Below are 22,116 nucleotides of genomic sequence, written 5' to 3'. Positions count from 1 at the left end.
AGCCACCATGTGGTTGCTGGGATTTGAACTCTGGACCTTCGGAAGAGCAGTCGGGTGCTCTTACCCACTGAGCCATCTCACCAGCCCCTGAACTCATTTCTTTAAGAGCTGATCCATTGGGATTCTCAGTTTCTGGATGGCCATTGGCTGGAAGATGAGTGAAGCTCCAGCCATATTGGCTGTTCCAGTGTGGCTGCTGCTCTAATGATATTGCACAAGCCAAGAAAGGTGGCGTCTACAGGATGGAAGCTTGCTAGCCAGCCTGAGGGGATGACCTGTGTGGTCTAATCTCAGAAGGGACACCCAGTCATTTTACCACATCCTACTGGTTAAACGTAGTTATCAGACCAGTTTACTCCAGAAGTCTCATGAAATTGAATGTCATGAGGAGGCTGGTGAGTGAGGACCAGGGTAGAGCCCACCTGCTGTACTGCACACCAGCACTGACTTAAGGATAAAGTAGTTAACACTTGACCAACTAGCAGTCATAGTAGCATGTATCATATAATAATGTCTGTAATTCTTTTTGTTTGTTTGTTTTTGTTTTTCGAGACAGGGTTTCTCTGTATAGCCCTGGCTGTTCTAGAACTCACTTTGTAGACCAGGCTGGCCTCGAACTCAGAAATCTGCCTGCCTCTGCCTCCCGAGTGCTGGGTTTAAAGGCGTGCGCCACCACACCCGGCATAATGTCTGTAATTCTTACTGCCAGTCTTGTCAATTCATGTGAAAAGAAGATGATCCCATGGAAGAAATAAATGTAGAAATGCCTCCTTTCACATCTTTGCATTTATAAATCTCAACATAATTTCTCCTGGGTAAGACCTAGGGAATTATAGCAAATGGGAGATTTTTGTCACTTGAGCAAAAACTTCATGTTGAAAGGAGACTGAGTTTCATGAATGTGGGTTGTTAAAACTTAACTATTAAGGAATCTGAGGAAATGACTTCTTCACATTTCAAAAAAGCAGCTCATTTAGAATCCCTTCTCTGACCAAATTCATGTTTAATCACACAGTCTCAAGGATAGCATACAGGACAACTAGCAGCTTGAGGATCTCATTTTTATGCACACACATACGTAAGTATTGGGGCCATGGAAGTGCCTGTGTGGTTAAAGCGCTTGTTGTGTAAGCATGAGGACCCAACTTTGGATCCTCAGAACCCCAGTTAAATGCCAGGTAGATGTAGTGGCTCACTTGTAATTCTAGCCTCTGGAGATAGAGACCAGATATCTAAAGCAAGATGCTTAGAAAAACCATATCTAGCTATTGATATATCAGCGAGCTCTGGGTTGGATTGAGAGCCCCTGCCCCAGTGCATACAGTGGCAGAGTGAATGGAGATAGTTCCTCAGATAACACAGGATCTCCACATGCACCTGTGCACAAGTCCACTACACACATACAAACATAAATACCCACAAATAATTACCATGCACACACAAATATGAAAAGTTTTATAGTCAATATATGCTCAGATTGGTGTGGTTTTTTTAAAATTTATTTTATGTGTGTAAGTACATAGTTGCTCTCTTCAAACACACCAGAAGAGGGCATCAGATCCCATTATAGATGGTTGTGAGCCACTATGTGGTTGCAGGGAATTGAACTCGTGACCTTTAGAAGAGCCATCAGTGCTCTTAATCACTGAGCCATCTTTTAAGCCCAGATTGCTGTATTTTCAATCCATGTTTCAAGATGGACCTTTTGACAGGATCCTGCTAGTAATTCTCAAGGTTTTGGCTGACCAGTCTGCTCAGAGATAGTTGATGGTAGGACAGCAACTAAGTTACTTAGAAATATATTTATTTACTTACTTATTTGTATTTTGAGACAGCATCTTACCATGTTGCCTTAGCTGACCTGGAACTATGTGTAGACCAGGCTGGCCTAGAACTCACAGAGATCTGTCTGCCTCTGCCCCTGTCTCAGAGTGCTGCGATGAAAGCATGTGCCACCATGTGCCACCATGTGCCACCATACCTGACTTACATCATCTTAAATTAGCAGACGAAAGCAAAATGAACATTCATTTTTCTCTTTCATGTGAACCACTTTGCAGTGTTAGCAAATGTTCATCAAACTCAAATGTTTTTTATCCCTTAAGCAATTTTAATTAGTAAATGCAGAAGAAAAAAATAGAATTGAGGGATTTGCTGTTTTCTAGATTCTAGTGCCATAATGTCCCTGGAAGGTGATCTTTGTTGAGTCCTAGACTGGGCCACAGAGGAGGGCTATGTCTAAAGGGAAAGAGGGAAAAACCAGAAAAACATAGGAAACTGACAAAACCAGGTGTGGCGGTGCCCAACTTTAATCCAGTACTCGGAAGGCAGAGGCAGGCAGATCTATGAGAGTTTGAGGCCAGCCTGGTCTAGAGTGAGTTACAGGACAGACAAACCTACACAAAGGAACACTGTCTCAAAAAAATTATATATATATTTACCTGACAGAATTTGGAGCAGCAAAACATTGCAAGTGACTGGGTTATTTGATCATGGAGGGCAATTGTTGCATATCTTTTGTATGCATTTGAAATATCAGTATTTTAAAAAACAAAACAAATTGGAACCTAGTTGGGAAGTAAGCTGCCTGCATATCTACACTGTTTAAATGCCACCAAAGCAACACGAAGGCAAGTGGTAGGCTTTGTCAGGGAAGTTCTCTTTATGGACTTGCCACATAAAATAGGTGCTGACCATCAAGAACCATGAAATAAATAAATCGAGTGCTAAAGCAAGCAAAGGCTTTAGGAAACAGCACATAACAAAGCCTTTCAAATTATCTTCATGTTAAAATAAGCGTGGTTTTGTACATATATATTAGGTGTGCAGTCACACCTGTGCTGCCAGCACTCAGAAAGCCAATACAGGAGATACTGGAATTCAAGATCCCATCTCAAGAAACAGTAACAACAGTAACAATGATGACAATAGAAACTAGACCACCGGGGCTGGAGAGATGGCTCAGCGGGTTAGAGCACTGACTGCTCTTTCAGAGGTCCTGAGTTCAATCCCCAGCAACCACATGGTGGCTCACAACCACCTGTAATGAGATCTGATGCCCTCTTCTGGTGTGTCTGAAGACAGCTACAGTGTACTCATATAAATAAAATAAATAAATCTTAAAAAAGAAAAAGAAACTAGACTACCTGAGGGAGATCGCTCAGTAAAGTGCATGCTGCTTAAGCATGGTGACTTGGGATCTCTGGCAGCAATGGAAAAATGAGGCAAGGTCTTTTCATCTCCCGATGACAGCAGCACAGGGCAATGGTGGTGTGGCAGTGGTGGCGTGTGTGGCACTGATGGATCCCTGAAACTTGCCTGTAAGACTGTCTGACCATCACTGAAGCTCCAGGTTCAGTCACAAAACAAAGTGAGCACGGCATGGCGATGCACACTTGTGATCCCAGCACCCCAAGACAGAGGCAGGTGGAGCTCTGAATTTGAAGACCCTGGTCTACATAAGGAATCCCAGGCCATGGTGCTCCATGGTGAGAGAGTGAGACTCTGTCTCGAGGTGGAAAGCTGCTGAGGAAGATACCTGATGTCAGCTGCTCATCCCCTCATCTCTACACACTTGCACACACACACACACACACACACACACACACACACACACACACACCAAACATGGGGGGGAAAGCTCTAAAAAGCAGTATCTAGACAAGCTTCATGCTTCCAAGCCATGTCTTTTGTGATGGTTTGAATGTGCCTGGCCCAGGGAGTGACACCATTAGAAGGTGTGGCCTTGTGGGAATAGATGTGTCACTGTGGGTGTGGGCTTTAAGACCCTCATCCTGCAGCCTGGAAGCCAGTCTTCTGTTTGCCTCCAGAACAAGATGTAGAACTCTCAGTTCCTCCTGCACCATGCCTGCCTGGATGCTGCCATGTTCCCACTTTGATGATAATGAACTGAACCCCTGAACCTGTAAGACAGTCCCAATTTAAATGTTGTCTTTATAAGCGTTGCCTTGGTCATGGTGTCTATTCACAGCAGTAAAACCCTAAAACATTTCCCTAAGTCTAAGTGAAGAGTTGTAAAACTTTACCTCCTAATGTATAAAATGAGGACATGATCACTTCAAGGTATGGCTGAGGAGGTTTTTACTGTAGATATGAGGGAGAGTACAGCCAGAGGCATCTGGGAGTCCAAAGCAAGGAGAGAAGGTGCACTGTACATGGTCAGTAGACTGATCTGGGCCATGAGAGGAGAGAGAGAGGAAGAGAGAGAAGGTCGAGCCAACTGAGAGGACCAAAACGGTGCATGGTAGTCTGGGTTCTGTAAGTAAGCCTAGCAAGCTGTAAAGAGCAAGCCAGTAAGCAGCACCCTCCATGGTCTCTGCAGCAGCTCCTGCCTCCACTTCCTGCTGTACTTGAGTTCCTGTCCTGACTTCCTTCAGTGATTCACAGCAATACAGAAGTGTAAGGCAAATAAACCTTTTCCTCTACAAATTGCCTTTGATCATGGTGTTTTATCACAGCAATAGTAATCATGAGTAAGGCAGATGGCTATATGCATAGTTCTGAACATATTAAAGAATTTGATAATTTATAATTAACTTGATAAATATCTTTAACACTTTACAAGTTAGTAGCTTATATAAAGTTAGGATTTTACAATTTTATCCCTGTTAAGTTTTGGCCTTAAAATTTTGATGTGAAAATCCTTTGGCATTAAAACCAACCTTTAAATGATAAATACAGTTGTAAAGACAAAGAGGTTGGATATATATCTTCAAGTCAATTTCCACTAGCCTGAATAGACATTAGTAATTTATAAACTTTACTTATCAAGCACATATTGTCCCTTATTTAAAATTTTCTAGAAGTCTCCTGTTGAACACAGCAGAGATATTTGTGGTTAGACATACATCTCTGAGCCAGCTGTTATTAATCTGAGTAGGCCTTTATAACTTTAGGAGTTTATAAATCTTATTTATTAACTATTTCTTATTCATCAAACATATGTTGCTTCTTAACTAAGATTTTCCCAAATTCTGCCTGGTTTTAAGCACAGTTTGCAAAGACATAAGTGGATAGACACACATCTCTAAGTCCGTTTCTATTAACCTGAGAAGATCTTTATAATTTTTTATAATTATACAAAACTCCATCCTAATTAAAAACATTTGGATACCTACTGTTGCCTCCTTAGTCTAAAAAAGAGATACAGTTATAAGCAGAGTGCTCACTAGGACTAAGACATTTTCTGACTGTTGCTTAGTTGATTTATCTGAACTGGCCATAGTAATCAAGATGGTAGTCAAGTTACGTGGCATAGTGAAGATGGCTGCAGCCGCATGGTCACTTCTATCCTGTTGAGGTCATCAACCGATATGTTTCTGTTTAAAAACATTTATCTTCCTTTCCTAAACAAGAGTTGAAGCCAAGTTATATATACATATGCTACAGTAAGTTAAGATCACCTCAAAAAAAAAAAAAAAAAATCACCTCTATAGAGATTTGTAAAAGCATTTTTAAAAGTGACATATTTTTCACTATCCTTGGCTATCTTCCAAATGAAAGAGACTGAGGCTATAAGATTTAATTAGCTTTACAGCATAATAGCTGGGCAGTCTTGATCTATTCTAATTCTCTAAGCAAAACTGGCTACCTCCCAGCCAAAATCCATGAGATACTTATATTTTAGTATTTTTAGTATTGGTTTGGGTCTCTGGACTTCAGGTGAGTTCTCCCATGTCTCCTGGCCCCTTCATAGTGAATCCTGTCCCCCTTCCCCCGCCCCAAACCAGAGATACCTGGAATAATGCTATATCTGGATTGCAACAAGATACAGAAACAGAGAAATCAGCATTTGAATAACACAAGGATAATCTTTACACAGTGCACAAAACATTACACCTATCAACTGTCTATAGAAGTTTTAAGCTAATTTTTGTTGTAGATTTTAAATATTTTTTATTTTATGTGAGTACACTGTTGCTCTCTTCAAAGACACCAGAAGTCAGCATCAGATCCCATTACAAATGGTTGTGAGCCACCATGTGGTTGCTGGGAATTGAACTCAGGACCTCTGGGAGAGCCTGACAGTGCTCTCCAGCCCTGATCTTAAAGATTTTTAAAATATTTGTGCTAACAAAGTGAGCATGATTTTAGAGATTTTTTAAAAATTATACCCAATGAACTTACAAATCCTGAGAAACAATGGTCTTAAAAGTTTTTTGTTGGGAGGCAGAGGCAGGTGAATTTCTGAGTTCAAGGCCAGCCTGGTCTACAGAGTGAGTTCCAGGACAGCCAGGGCTACACAGAGAAACCCTGTCTCGAAAAACCAAAAAAGAAAAANAAAAAAAAAAAAAAGATTTAAAAGTAGAAAAAGCTTAGAGGGCTATCTATGCTGCCGCGGCTAGCCACTGCCTGTGGGGGCCACGGCTTGGACTGGGGGAGCAGCAAGCTCCGCCTTGCCAGGCAACAGATGCCCAGCTGTGCAGTGCAGCACTTGAGAAGCAGCAGCCACAGAAGGAGTGAAGCACTCGCCGGTGCTCCTCTGGATAATGCTCCCAAAGAATATCCCCCCAAGATCCAGCAGCTGGTCCAAGACATTGCCAGCCTTACGCTCCTGGAGATCTCAGACCTCAACGAACTCCTGAAGAAAACATTGAAGATCCAGGTTGTCGGTCGGCCTTATGCCAATGGGTGGCATGGTGCCTCGTCCCATCTCTGCTTGCAGCACCAGCCTCTGAGGCGGCTGAGGAAGAAGACATCCCCAAACAGAAAGAATGGATACACTTCACCGTCTGCCTGACAGAAGCAAAGCCTGTGGACAAAGCGAAGCTGATCAAGGAGATCAAGAACTACGTCCAGGGCATAAACCTTGTCCAGGCCAAGGAGCTGGTGGAGTCCCTGCCCCAGGAAATCAAAGCTAAGGCCGCGAAGATGAAAACAGCCTTGGAGGCCGCGGGTGGCACTGTGGTTCTGCAGTGAGGACTTAAGTGCCTAGAGTTCTGGGATCCGGGCAAAGCCTGCTCACCTCGATTCACTCCCAGCCGCTGTGTTGGGAGCAACAGCTAGTGACGCGAGTGTCCGAGGTCTCCTAAGAGGGATAGGATGGACCTAATGTGATGGGGTGGAGAAGTGACAACCTTTGCAGAACTCACAGGAAACTGCCTTGGGAACTTACCAAGTGAACATACCCTCTGGTAGCTACTGAGAAAATATACTATTCAGCCTGGGGTATTTAGTGAGTGACGTGTGTGCCCAGGGCTGGGAGTATAAAGGACCACCTAGAGGCAAAAAAAAAAGAAAGAAAGAAAGAAAGAAAGAAAGAAAGAAAGAAAGAAAGAAAGAAAGAAAGAAAGAAAGAAAGAAAGAAAGAAAGAAAGAAAAAAAAAGTTAAGAGATAAGAGACTTTGGGGAATGTAGAGAAAGTCTAGTTAGAAGAGATATGAGACGTGGGGATCATTTGTTTGTGCAGTGGCAGAAGTTGTTACCATATGAGAGATTTTGAAAATGAAGTGTGTCACTTGTTAGCCATGGATTGAACTGTCCTGAGGTCAAGCCATTTGCGGTAGGTCACGGAGGCTCTAATGAAATCTCACTGACTAAGGAGGACAGGAGTAAAGGTCACTAGAAATCTGCTAGAGGGAGGGTTCCAGTGAGCTCAACAGGGAGCTGCGAGACAGGAGAGGGTGGCCATGAGGGAAAAAAGGGTCACTATTGGAAACTCCATGAGAAGGAATATATCCTGGGGAACACAGAAGGCAGCTCCTAGGAGGAAGTGAGGAACTCCTTGTGGGAGCTAAGAACATATGGGTTGGGCGGGGAAGGGTAAGTAATTGTCCTGGCGAAAAGATTAGCAATCCAGTTCATCCCTAAGGGGACTCAGAGACTTGTCAGGACAAATGTCCCCAGTCACAGAAGAGAGGTATCCCATTCTACATGAGGGCTCAGGAGGGCAAGAAGGGTGTTCTGGAACACCAGTGTGGCTTTATAGCAGTAGTAGACAAAGCCGGCTGCTCCAGGGTGACACCCGGGAGAGGAAGAGAGACATGGCTGAAGAGGTGGTCTGGGAGAGGATTTTGGGTAAAGGGAACGTTCCAACAGAGGAAGAGGTGCCCACATGATGGGTGTAACAGACATCAGGAGCCAGAGAGACACTGAGTAGGTAAAGGGGATGAATGGTTAGAGCAGGCAGAAGGGAGAAGCCATTGAAGAGTAGGACTATAGAATTTGTTGTCAAATATGGTGGGTGGCAGAAGCCAACAGAGACAAATAATCCATACATACCTTAGGGGCTCTTAGGGTTTCCACTGCTGTGAAGGGATACCATGGCCAAGGCAACTCTTATTAAGGAAAACATTTAATTGGGACTGGCTTAGAGGTTCAGATGTTCACTCTGTTATCGTCAAAGCACGGTAGGCATGATGCTGGAGGAGCTGAGAGTTCTACATTTTGATCCAAAGGCAACCAGGAGACTGTCTTCTAGGAAGCTAGGAGCAGGGTCTCAAAGCTCACCCCTACAGTGACACACTTCCTTCAACAAGGCCACTCCCTGGGCCAAGCATATTCAAACCCCACATTCCACTTCCTGGCCCCATAGGCTTGTTCAAATACGTGTCTATGGGGGTCATACCTAGCTGTAGCATAATGCAAAATACATTTAGTCCAACTTCAAAAATCCCTAGTCTATCAGTCCCACATTATTTAAAAGTACAAAGTTCAAAGTTTCTTCTGAGATTCATGCAATCTCTAAACTGTAACTCCTGAAAACAAAACAAAAAGCAGATCACACATTCCCAACATAATTTTTTTCTTATGCATATGCATGTTTTGCCTACATATGCACCACTTGTGTGTCTGGTACCCACAGAGGTCAGAGCAGAATGTTGGATCTCTGTAACTGGAGTTATGGATGAATTTCTAACCACTGTGGGGATGCTGGAATGGAACCCAAGTCCTCTTGAAGAACAGCCTTAACCACTGAAGCCATCTCTCCAACCACCCCCTTTTTACTTTTAAAAATGTTTACCTTTACTGAGTGACCCCATTCCTCTACCTTGTTTTTTTGTTGTTGTTGTTTTTGCTTATTTTCTGTTTCCCACTCTGTTGCTAAGGCTTTCCATGGGACCTTTAATTTGGCTTACTGAATTTTTCATTTCCAGAATGATTTGTTTGCCTTTTCTTTTTAAAAAGCATTATTATATACACTGGTGTTTTGACTCCATGTATGTGAGGGTGTCAGATCTCCTGGGACTGGAGTTACAGTTGTGAGCTGCCATGCCAATGCCAGGAATTGAACCAGGTCATCTGGAATAGGAGCCAGTGCTCTTAGCTACTGAGTCATCTTTTCAACCCCTAGTTTGGTTTTTCCTAATTCTATTTTATTGAATCCCATAGTTTTAGATTGATTTCCTTATTTTCTGTCTTCATTCTGACAGAGTACATTCATGTCTTTTTTGAGTTGTTTAAAAGAGTAATTTATAACTATGTCAAGTTCTTCCAAATATTTTCACTGGAAGCCACCAGTATGGGTTTGGTAATGTTTTGAGAAGACATGTTATATTGTCTTCTGTGTTTCTGCTATGGGACTTATCCATCTGGAGTGAATATTCTGGTTTCCCAGTGGAGCATGCACTGTATTGACTTGAGTCACGGGGCTGAAATGTTCTCCTCTGAGGTGCTGGTATTTAGGACCAGAACTCTAGCCCTAGTTTCCTGTGGTCATGTTCATCTTTGGTCTCATGTTTGTAGCATGTGCTGAGGCTGTGGAACTCCCTGTGCCTGTGCACCTTACTCTAGGCCACCTCAATGGATCTGCAACTTCCATGGTAAATTTTGGAACACCCCGTAGGCCTGCCTTACTTGGGTCCTAAACACCCTTTGTTGGGACTTCACTGGTTTTCAGACACCACCTCAATCCTCCAGTCGGCATGCACCAGGGCAGCAGACGTGCTCCCTGAGGCGGTCATGTGGGTCTCCAGCCTCTCATATGTCACCTTTGGTAATAGTGAAGTGTGGTACTTCCTGACCATGCTGCAGTTCATCAGGTCAGTAGCTTTTATACTTTTTAGGTTGTACAGCTTGTAAGCATGACTGCTTGGTTTGGCTGAATGGTCTTTAAATGGAAAATCTTTATTACATCCTTTGGTGGTTATATATAGAGGTTATCTGCTTCTGTTGTTCTCTCAATGAATCTAACACATAAAACGGAAAAGAGCAGGTACACCAAGAATTAGGTCTGTCCTTGGCAATTCCACACTGTTGATGGAGCTGTAAGAGGATGTGAGTCTACCAGACGATACATTATCCACGTAGAGTCTGAGTTTGGTTTTACAGACACCAGTGTCCTTGGCTATGCCCTCTGCAGGCACAGGAAATGGCTTCACAAAAGAGGGACTTGACCATACTTTTCTGAAATGATTTACTTTATTTTATAAAATCTCAACCCAAACCAAGCAAACACAAACTCACACTTTAGAAATAATGAGCTGATGTTACATATACGCTACTGATTCTCTGCATTTCAAGCAGGAAAATTAAAGCCACAAAATATGGAAAACTACTTGAGGTAAAAGAGATTTCAGAAACAAAACTAATATAGATAAATGCTACTTAAACAGGTGGCAAGGCACATTTGCAGGCTCCATGTGGCCTGCTGCTTGTTTCTGTGAATGTTTTACTGATACACAGTGGTATCCCNTTCTGTTCTGGCCAGAAACCTACTGACATTTTGGAGTGTGACATTTGTTTTNGGGGCTGTGCTGTGCACCCCAGGACACTGAGAAGCATCTCTGGCCTCTGCCCACTAGACATAAGCAGCAGTCATCTTTAAAGTGACAAAAAATGCCCGTGGACATTGGCAAATGTGTACTGGGGATGTAGCAGAAGTGGCTGAGAACCATTGGCTTTTACAGGAGGCACTTCTACATGGTAAAGGCTGCATAAAAGCAGGCCCAACCTGAAATACTCACTGTCTGGCCCTTCATAAAACAACATTGGATAACTATTTTGACAGAAAAAGGGCAAATGACATATTCTAGATTAAGACAACAAATTGCCCATGTGTAATATGATCTCCTAGGNGTGTTACAAAGCAAGACTGATAGCAATGTACAATTCACAGAAACCTAGCAGTCAAGGAAGTGCAAATGGAAGGCACATTTTCAGCCCTGGTTAACACAGCTGAGAAACACACACCGGTTCCCACTGAGATGATAAGCTCCACACGGAAACAATAAAGCACCAAGCACAATTTAAGTCTACAATGCTAAGGCAGGAAAGTGGCTGCTCTATAGAAAGAGGCAGCAACCTGAGGTAATGCTTGTGTCCTGAACTCACANTGCTGATGGTGAAGCTAACATTTGCCGGGAAGAGGCTGCACGCACATGGCTTGTCTGTGGTATGTGAGATTGTTAGAGTTGTGAGTAGTGACAAGAACACCCTCTTTAGGACATCACCACATGAGAAAAGGAGCCTGCATCCCTGTGTGTGCACAATCCCACTCAATACACTCTTCCTCACCCAACTCATTACCAAGACAAGTCTAAGCTTGCATGTGATTCTCAACCAGAGAGGATGGCAGTGCACCACCCACTATTAGCACTTAACAGTGTACACATGTCATTTTCTAAATAAATCACTGTAGGATATTTTTGGCTTCCGGTGCATCATGATGCATACACTTGGGAGAGGACATTCAAGTCAAAAAATATGTATATAGGAGCAGAAAATTAAAAAGCTACTTCCAACTCTGAAATCAGTACTAAAAGCACCCTCTAAAAAACTTCCATTATTTAATTCCTATAAAATGTGCAAGTTCTCCTCTTAGAAGAATAGTTAAAATTTTTAGATAGGTTAATTAATATACCAGTGCAGATTAAAACTCAGTTATCATTTCTCCCTTTTAAAAAGTCTTTGGTCAGTGGGATGCTGGATCATTCAGTAAGGCGCCAGCTGGGATGCTGGATCAGTCAGTAAGGTGCCTGCTGTGCAAGCTGAGGACCTGACCTCTAAGCACCCCTAAAACCCACATGAAAAAAAAGCCAGGTGATGTGTGCACCTGCATTTAATTCAATGCTAGGGAGACAGTAAGTGGATCCCTGGGGTTCACTGGCCAGTTGGCTGAGCCTAATGGGTAAGTCCCAGCTCCNTGTGAGACNCTGCATCAGAAAACAAAAGCAAAAGGCTCCTGAGGCAGGGCCCCTTAGCCTGGCTGCTGGCCTCCACACGCGTGTGCACTGATGCCCACATGCTGCCTGAACTGTCATAACTGCTCCGCAGGAGCCTGTTTAGAAAATTAGCAGTTTTCCCTCACTGAGATGATGCTCTGCAGGGTGGGGCAGATGAGCTCCAGGAGATAGCAGACAGCTCTCAACTTGGACGCCCACAGAGCTCTCAACTTGGACGCCCACAGACCAAGTGGAAGGACAAGGACCTTCACAGCAGGCTCTGCCAGTCTCAAGTGACTGCATAGTCCTCACTCACTCATTAGCACTTCAACCAAAGTCCTTTGCACAGAGCTTCATGCTGCTCACTTACTGGGCTGCTGTAATCACAAAGTTCTCTTAAGGACGGTGGACTGGCAACTAAGCAACGTGCTTGTAGATGCTGCAGCCCTTTGCCACACTGCAGAGGTAGAAGGTGTCTCAGCTGTCAAGTGACTCAGTGTTAAAGGAATGAGTGCAGTTCCTTAAGCAGCTTCTCCTTGGCTCTAACTTNATTCAGGAAAACAATACTTTTCTAGGATTTAAGACAGACTATAAAAAGCAGGACATAGAAACACACTATCAAACACTCTAAATATGCTACATCTTACTAAATTGAAGTTGAATATATATNTCAATAATATGGCTAAGAAAATACTTTGGAAAATAATGCTTTTCAATGTCAGATATACTATAAAAGGCATTTCTTATTCTGTAGGTCCAGGAAAAGGAGAGATCGTGGTTCCATGACGCCACAATGTCAGTGACAGTGTTCTATGGCAGTCTCAGCCTCAGAAAGCAGGCACCAGCCGGTGGCAGAGAGGAGCTCCCTGCAGCTGGGAAGACCGTGTCCCTGGATCTTGTTACTAAGCCCATGGTGGTCTACCGCCCAGTCAGTCACAAGGGAGACCAAGGGCACAGCCAGAAGCAGTCACAGTGCCATAGCACTGCAGGAGAATGGCTAACATCTGTCGGCAGGCAGAACCTATGCTCTCTGCTCATTCAAGCCTTATTTCATCAGAGCCTCACCTCCTGCACAACACTGTGGCGTCTCATCTATTCCAAGGGTTGGTTGAATTTTGTTAGTTTCTTTGTCTGTTGTAGTTGAGTATTTATTTGCTCTTCTGTTGCTTAGAATACTTACTGGGAATTACCAGGACTAGGTACTGTAACAGGTATAAATAATAAATACAGAATCCTAGACCTTCCAACCCCCCATTATTTACAAAGATGAAGGGAAGTTCATTTTCCTCAGAGTATAGTTTCAGTCACAGTGTACAAATTCCTTTTTTCTTTTTACTTTTCTTTCTTTTTTGGTTTTTTTGAGACAGGGATTCTCTGTATAGCCCTAGCTGGTCCCAAACTCAGAAATCCTCCTGCCTCTGCCTCCCAAGTGCTGGGATGAAAGGTGTGCACCACCACTGCCNGGCTCCTATTGGACCTTTAGCTATAGATGTCTTTATATAGGCATTTAACACTCCCTATGGAGGCTTGGGTCTTAGCTAAAGCTTTACTGTTTTCCAGTTCTCTAGTGCACAGATCATGGCATGGCTTTTGCTTATGAAAGTTCTGAGACTGCAACACATGTTGCCCAGGCTAACCCCCAACTAACCAGGTAGAACAGGATGGACTTGAATCCCTGTCCTGTCCCTACCTCCCAAGAGCTGGGATTACTGGATATATGTAGCACCACTCCTCGCTCACGGAGGCTTTAGTAATTCATCCCAGCCCGTCCTCATACTGACCTCACCACATTCCAGTTCTGAGGCTTCTGACAGCAGAAGGGTAAACTAGGAANGAAAGCTTTAGGTCTTTCTTCATAAGAATTCTGTAACAGTCAAAGAGACGAGGCAAGATGTCCCTCCAGTTACTGGACATATAAGGCTTTCCTCTTATAGACTGTTATGTAAAAGTTCACAATTATGAAAATAAAGAAAGCAGCTATATTTGGTATAATTTTGTTTGTTTGTTTGACTAAAGAGTCTCCAAGCTCACCTCACCTTGTGATCCTCCCTCCTACCTTTGGCTTCAGATGCATATATCGCAGGTGTGGAACAGCATGCCTGCTGCACTTGGCACACTTTAGATACTAGCTGGATNCTATTCCACAAACTACACACATCCTCAAAGCATAACTAGAAACATGGGGCTAANACTGCTACCTCACAGAAGAAGAGGATAGTTGGTAAATAATCTGCCCTGAATCATGAGGACATNTAAAANGTTAGCATGGCCGAGTCCTTTCCACACTCCGCAGTCCAAATGGCTTTATAAAGTAGCAAACATTCCATGCGCGTTGAGTGAGATGAATGGCGAGTGTGCTGCATTTGAGCAGAAGTGCGGCCTGAGGTAGGACAGAGAGATCACGCAGTATAATGACTGTCTTCTCTCTTCAGAGGGCTGGCCCGGGTGTGGGTGTGGAAAGGTTCCAACTGCTAATCTCTCAGACGTGCTCACTGCCCTCTGCTTGTCCCTGCTGTGAATCTTGAGGCCTGCGTGTTTGGCTGCGGGCCACTGAGAGGCGCTCCTCCTTTCTTTACATTCATGGAACTTAAGTTTTTCATCAACTAAAGCCGTATGATAAATTCTGAAACAAGTAAGTCCCCTCCAGTTTCTGGAGTTATAAGGTTTCTTTCTGGTGACACACGTTCCATCACTTCTGGACTTAATGGGTCTTTTTAGTATGAATTTTAGTGCCAATGAGAAACCCTGTATCTCGTTGTCTTCCCACATTGTCAGCCACCACAGGGTTTTTAAACTGTATGGATTTTCTGATGGCAACTCATTCACTCCTCTGTCCTGTATGAATCCTCTAATGTTGGGTAAGGTGAGAGCCACGAATAAAGGCCTTCCCACATTGCTGACACTTATAGGGCTTCTCACCGGTGTGGATTTTCTGGTGTCGACTGAGCTCTGAGCCTCGGCCGAAGGTCTTTCCNCACTCTTTACACTCATAGGGTTTCTCACCGCTGTGGCTTCTTTCATGATGCATCAGCTCTGATCTTCGGGTGAAGGCCTTCCCACACTCCTTACATTTGTGGGGTCTATCGCCAGTGTGAACTTTCTGATGTCTAAAGAGCTCCGTGGTGCAAGTGAAGGACTTTCCGCATTCCTTACACTTGTAGGGTTTATCACCAGAATGGGCTCTCTGATGTCGGGCAAGTTCTGAACCATGATGGAAGCCTTTGCCACATTCCTTACACTTATAGGGCTTCTCACCAGTGTGAACACTCTGATGGCGAAGAAGGTGTGAGTCAGAGATGAAGCCTTTCCCACACTCCTTACACTTGTGGGGCTTCTCCNCAGTGTGTGACATCTGGTGGAGAGCGAGCTGGGAGGCACAGCTATACACCTTGTCACAGTCCTTACACTCAAAGCGCCGTGCCCCAGCATGCGTGAGCAGGTGCAGGCTGAGCTGTGTGTCATAGCGGAAGGTCTTCCCGCACTCCTTACACTTATGAGGCTTCTCCCCAGTGTGTATGCGCTGGTGCCGGAGCAGGTGTGATGGGCGCATGAAGGCTTTCCCACACTCCTTGCATTCAAAGCANTTCTCATCAGTGTGAACTCTATGGTGAAGACTAAGCTGGGCGTTAGAGGGGAAAGCNTTCCCACACTCCTGGCACTTGTAGGGCTTCTCACCCACATGCAGCTTTTGATGGTGACTGAGCTGGGAGGGAGTGTGAAAGGCCTTCCCACATTCCTTACACTTATGCGGCCTCTCACTACCCTGAGCGCTCTGAGGTTTTGAGGTGTCAGAACCACTAGCAAGGGCACTTTTCTTACTCTCACTGTCCTTTCTGCTTTCGTGGGGTCTCTGATGCACAGCCANGTCTGATGTGCAGTTATTAAGGACCCTGCTGTGCTGTGCATGCTCACTGGCCTTGGCCTTACTGTGGATTTTGTCACACGTTCGGTGGGAGGCACCTGGTCCAGGNANGTTTTCTGACACTTCTCACAGCTGCAGGCTTTNCCTCCAGGGTGAGCCTCCCTATGGGCTGTGCACTGGACAGAATCAGGCCTCTGGACAGAGGGTACTGCAGCTTGTCTCAAGTGCCCCTCCTGATGGACCTGTTGACCTTCCAGCTCACGTGGGACTTCTCTGTCCCCTCTGTCCCTGTTGTCGTCAAGGCTGGGGCATGTGTGGTCTTTTGCCATCTTTTCTTGCCATGTTTTTATTTTGGAACTGCCCTTTGGAAGGAAGCCCTTGGCTTCTGCCCTAGACTCCCGATCTGTAAGACAGTAAGAAAGTGGGAGGTCAGTTTCACCATTCAGAAGGGACTATTGTTAGAAGTGACAACTAGAGACAATGATAATTCAAACAACTTGTAACATGACATTGGAATGAATAGAGGGAGGGTGTGAGCTGAGAGATTGTGATGAGAGCCCACAAGGGACGGGGAAGGCCATGTTCTGTTTACTCTGATGGGCACCAAGTTTCACAGGAACTCCACAACGTCCAGAACGGCCAAGCACACAGAGAACATAAACAACAGGCAGTCAAAGACAGCTCCCATCTCTAGCTTCAGACTGTGTGCAGATGGATGTTCAGTTCCCAAAATTAAAAATAAACTTATTGCTGGAGAAATGGCTTGAGTTATGAATATTTGCTGCTTTTGTAGGGGACTTGGGTTCAATTCCATCCATAGTTCCAGATCTAGGAATCCCGATACCCTCTCTTCTGACTTTGATGGGCACCAGGCATCTAAGAGGTGCACACATACACGCAGGCAAAGACACCATGCACAAAAAATCAATACATCTGAATAGTACCTTAATGGGGCTGGGGCGGCTCAGCAGTTAGGGGCTCTTGCAGAGGACCCGCATCTGCTTCTCGGCACGCTGACTCCAAAGGCTGACTCACTGGCCTTTATAAGCATGCATGTGGTGCACATACAGACAAGCACACATACACACACAAGGAAAAGCACCTTTCAGGAATCTGCCCTTCGCTACCTCTTTCTGACCTTTATTTGTTTCTCTTAGCTAATTCCATTCCAGCTTTCTGACCAATTGTGCACACTTCACTGTGAAGCATGGCATTCCTTTAGAATATGTTGGCAAACACCTTGCTTAAGATCTTAATAGGGCTCACTCGGTTGCTCTGCTCTGGCTCCCAGTCCCAGCTACCTGTGACCCTTTATAGAACAGGGTCTATCATTCTATCTACTCTGTTTGCATATAGTACATTTATTACACATCATCTCAGATTTCCTAGTACTATGAACAATTTCAAACATATACAGAAGAAGCATATTTAATTCCATTATCTAGGTTGTACAGTCCACCCCGTGTTCTAGTCTCCTTACACTGCACCCGTCATGATGCTAGGTAACTTTTTCATGCTTTTCTAACTTATTTTTCATGGAATCTGCTCTTAAAAAAAATCTCTCCAATAAATTTTGTTACTATCCACCAAACCCAGACACTTGTGGATGACAACAAGTACTTGCTGACAGGAGCCTCATATAGCTGTCTCCTGAGAGGCTCTGCCAGTGCCTGACAAATACAGAAGTGGATGCTCTTGGCCAACAATTGGACTGAACACAAGGTCCCCAATGGAGGAGCTACAGAAAGGACCAAAGGAGCTGAAGGAGCTTGCAGCCCCATAGGAGGAACAGCAATATGAACCAACCAGTACCCCCAGAGCTCCCAGGGACTAAACCACCAACCAAAGAATACACATGGAAGGACCTATTGCTCCAGCCACATATGTAGCAGAGGATGGCCTTGTTGGACATCACGGGAGTAGAGGCCCTTGGCCCTGAGAAGGCTGGATACCCCAGTTTAGGGAAATGCCAGGTCAGGGAAGCAGGAATGGGTGGGCCGGTGAATGGGGGGATGGGGGATGGGACGGGAGTTTTCAGAGGGGAAACCAGGAAAGGAGATAACATTTGAAATGTAATAAAGAAAATATCTAATAAAAAATATTTAGAAGGGGAAAAAATTGTTACTATTATCCCTCTGTAACTAGTTTTGATTGCCTCATATAACTTTGATGTAGCCAAATTCCAATAGTTAATCCTCTCAGCTACTCTCTTAGCTACCAATTGCCCCCCTGGCCCCTAGACAGGGTTTCTCTGTGTGACCCTGGCTGTCCTGGAACTCTGTAGACCAGGCTGGCCTCGAACTCAGAGAACCACCTGCCTCTGCCTCCCGAGTGCAGGGGTTAAAGTTGTAAGCCAGCACACCACATCTTTTTTCTAACACCAGTGTTCAAAGTTATTGGGTTCTATCATGGCATTTCCTCACAGATGTGTCCCCACAGTGTGTGCGTCCCCTCCTTCCCCCACTTGACCTCCTGTGTTAGTCCCCGATTCCCGGCCCATGCATCTAGTTCTTAAGCTAAGGCTGTTGTTCTCGGGGCTCTGTGAACCACTTGGACTTTCCTCTTAGCAATGCACCCCTTCTACTTGGCTCCTTGGCTAGATGTAGCTCTTTTCTCATCTGAACGGTAATGGTGAAGGGCTGGGGGCTGAGTCTTGTACCATTTCTGCTTTCTTCTCTTAGAATGATATGCAATTTACAGCTTGGCAACAGTGATACAGATGAACACTACATTTCCCAGACAGCCTTGCAATTCAGCATGACTGCACCTGCTGCTTGAACAGTTGTTTGAGTGGCAAACCTACACCCCATCCATTCTCATGGCATGAATGTTGGGAGTAAAGCTGGACCTCCGCAGCTCTGGCCCCTCTGTTCAAGCTGCTGCCTGACAGTGTCTGGATCACCTACCTGATCATCCTAGACCCTCCATTAGCTCCTTGACGACGCTCCTTAAGCTCACATCCTCCACACACTATTGTTCTCAGCTCCTTGACCCTCCCTCCCTCTCTCTCTCCTGGACCCTTCTCTCAGGTCCCCTTACTCCATCCATGTCCTTCCTTAGACAACCATCCCAATATTATATAACACAATATATAATAGAGCGATACCTCATCGTTCTCTGATTTAAAACACAACTACATCAATACTTTATTGCCTCTTAAATAGTATATATACATTCAATTTTCCTCGTACTAGAGCATGCAATCAATCTGATTGGATGGGGCCCCCTCCCTGTTCACTGTTAAATCTGCAATAGGACAACACTAAGTGGGGCTGTAGGGATGGCTCAGTGCAGGCCTGACGTACATAAATAAACACAAATGTAAAAGATTTTCCCATTGTTAGGGCTCAGAGAAACTCAGAACAAATGGTTAACTGAGGTGATACCTCCCACTGTTTCTCAGCTCTGCAGGTCCCTGTAACAGTCACCCTGGCTGCCAGGCCCTGCCCTCTGCTGTAACTCTTTCCAACCGAGCTCTGCTGGCTTCGCCCAGCTTCTCCTCTCCCATCAGCCTGGCCATCTTGGCTACGTGTTCTCTGGTGCTTTTGCTCCCCTGGCCGCCTGGCTCATGGCTCCTGGTCCTCTTCCCTGGTCTTTCTCCCCCCTCTCTCTGTCTTCCTCTTCCTGGCTCTCTCCTTTCATTGCCTGGGGTTTAGGGTGCTCCTTCCAGTTGCCTCTGGCTGTGCTCTTCTGTGTACATACAATACAAACATTCTCAACACGCCTAGGAGCAGTCATGTTCTCACTTTTCATTTGCCTATGAAAAACCTAAACCTAAAAGGTTTCACTGTTGAAATCTAACATTGAAGACATTGAGCATAAATTCTTTTTCCTCTGTGCGTGAGTGTGTGCAATCGAGTGCATGTGTACCTGTACATATGCACATAGAGGCCAGCCTTAGTGTCCCCCTTAGGAACACCATCTACCTCCTTGAGACAGACTCGGTAGCCGGCAACTCCTCCCTTACCCTGGGCTGGCTGCTAGTGAGCCCAGCAAGCCTCCTGTCTCTGCCTCCCCCAGGCCAGGAATATATGTACATATTACCATGCCTGTTTTTTTTTTTGTGAGCTCTCATTCTTGTGAGGACTTGAGGTACCTCTCAGCTTTTAACACAAATCGTTTAAAAAAAAAAAAATATATATATATATATATATACTCAGAAGCCAGAAAAGGAAGGAGCATCTCTGTTAGTTCAAAGGACAGTACTATCCATAGTTGTCTTCTGATGTGTGCTTATACAGGAATTCTAAAACCTTTTAATGGCAATGATCCTAAGTGACAAAAGGGACAACATTGTTACATTGTATCAGCATGAAAGTGAGCCACACCCTGCTTGCCATCACTAATGTGAAATGCCCAGCACACCTATCCTCACAGGGCTGCTTATGCTGGGCGTGGACAGACGCTACCAAATATGGCTGTGGTGAAAATACCTTTTAATCTGACAGCTGTGATGGATACCCAAGTCCACAGATACTAAAGCTNCCCCCCCCCCCCGAATACTTTACATAGATGAGTTTTGTGATCCGAGAGTTGTATCTCAATGAAGGTGTTTTTAAAAAGCCAAGAGAGCTGGACAGTGGTGGTGAATGCCTTTGATCTCAGTACTAGGAGGCAGAGGCAGGAGGATCTCTGTGAGTTTGAGGCCAACCTGGTCTACAGAGCACAGAGAAACTCTGTATCAAAAAAAACAAACCAAAAAGCCAAGAGAAAACTACACTCAAAATACAGATAACGACTTGTCATGGGTTCTTCTCTGGAGTGAGCAGCTGTGACAGAATTCTGGTGAGAGAGTGGGGGAGGCAGACTCATATTCAGAGCAATGGCTAGGATGCAATTCCTCCAGGCATCAGGCTGTGCCTACAGGGAGCTTTCCCAGAAGCACCTCAGAGTGCTGCCTTTTCAAACGGCCTGGGTGACAATCTGCCCTGGTCTCCCCAGTCCCATGGGCCAACACTTACCAGGATGCCAAATTTTTGTCTCATTCCTCATAACCATCCAGGGCTCTTTGCCCTGTTCTAGAAGGGAGACCACACGTGGCTTAGTATCAGCAAGACCTGTCGAAAGACAAAAGGGAAAACTGACTGTGCATGTCAGAGTTGCCACATGCCTTTAGTCCTAGTGTTGGCTTGCAGGCTATGGTTCAAGTCAGTACCCACTACCACCACATAAAAGGACTTTACCACTCCACTTCTCTCTGTGTGTCCCCATGTATTATTCCAGGGCAATCGCAGCCTCCTTCTCTTCTTCTCTCCATCCCCCCTCTACCCTTCTTTGCCCTCATGGCTCTGCTCCCATTTGTCCGCCTCTACCCTTTCTCCTGGCCCTCCCTCCCCTCAAATGACCCCTGTACACCTTGGCAGGGGCCTGGCAGGTACCTCACCACGTTATAGGTCATTACACCTAGCACTCTAGAGGCAGAGCTAGGGAGACCTCTGTGGGTTTGAGGCAGGCCTGGGCTACAGAGTAGAAATAAGCCCATGTTTGCAATGAGAGGGAAGAGGCCAGAGTCCCACTCCTAACCCAGAAGCTGTTCTCTCCAACTGACAACTCCCAAGGACTCTCACTGGGTACAGTGGGTATGGAGACCACGCTCACTGGCAGGCCCCATGCTCAGTAGTAGATGTCCAAACAAACTCAACGGCATTGTTGGAGGTTGTGTCTCTTGATCGTCTGAGCTTTTCTCTCCTTTTCTTTTAAACATTAACAGATCTTTGCTTATATACTATGGTTCCCAACTGGTTTTCTATATGTATAAATGTGTGTTTCTCCTGCTTTTACATCCGTGCCTCCCCACCCCCGTTTGTTTAGTCCTATCCTGGCTTGTTTTCTTTTTCTTTTTTTTTTAAGATTTATTTACGATATGTAAGTACACTGTAGCTGTCTTCAGATACTCCACAAGAGTGAGTCAGATCTCATAACACATGGTTGTAAGCTACCATGTGTTTGCTGGGATTTGAACTCAGGACCTAAGGAAGAGCAGCCAGTGCTCTTAACCACTGAGCCATCTCTTCAGCCCCTGGCTTGTTTTCTTTTCTTTTTCCTTTCTTTTTCTTTTTTGGTTTTTTGAGACAGGGTTTCTCTGTGTAGCCTTGGCTGTCCTAGAACTCACTTTGTAGACCAGGCTGGCCT

General features: G+C 44.9%; 1 protein-coding gene and 1 pseudogene across 1 annotated transcript; one reads left to right on the top strand and one right to left on the bottom strand.

Moving 5' to 3' along the window:
- Positions 1 to 6,348: 6,348 nt before the first annotated feature.
- Positions 6,349 to 6,939, top strand: LOC115062692 (annotated as a pseudogene).
- Positions 6,940 to 13,748: 6,809 nt separating this feature from the next.
- On the bottom strand, positions 13,749 to 21,595 carry LOC110327908 (zinc finger protein 568-like). Its single transcript, XM_029532368.1, is given in 4 exon segments — positions 13,749 to 16,062; positions 16,065 to 16,387; positions 20,946 to 21,041; positions 21,583 to 21,595. Coding segments are annotated over 4 exon segments (1,554 nt in total). The 3' UTR covers positions 13,749 to 14,940.
- Between the last annotated feature and the right edge of the window lie 521 nt (positions 21,596 to 22,116).

This window comes from Mus pahari, chromosome 1 (genome assembly GCF_900095145.1).
Source record: "Mus pahari chromosome 1, PAHARI_EIJ_v1.1, whole genome shotgun sequence".
Lineage (NCBI taxonomy): Eukaryota > Metazoa > Chordata > Mammalia > Rodentia > Muridae > Mus > Mus pahari.
The sequence above is the reverse complement of the archived record's forward strand: the minus strand, read 5'-3'. Positions and strand labels throughout refer to the sequence as shown.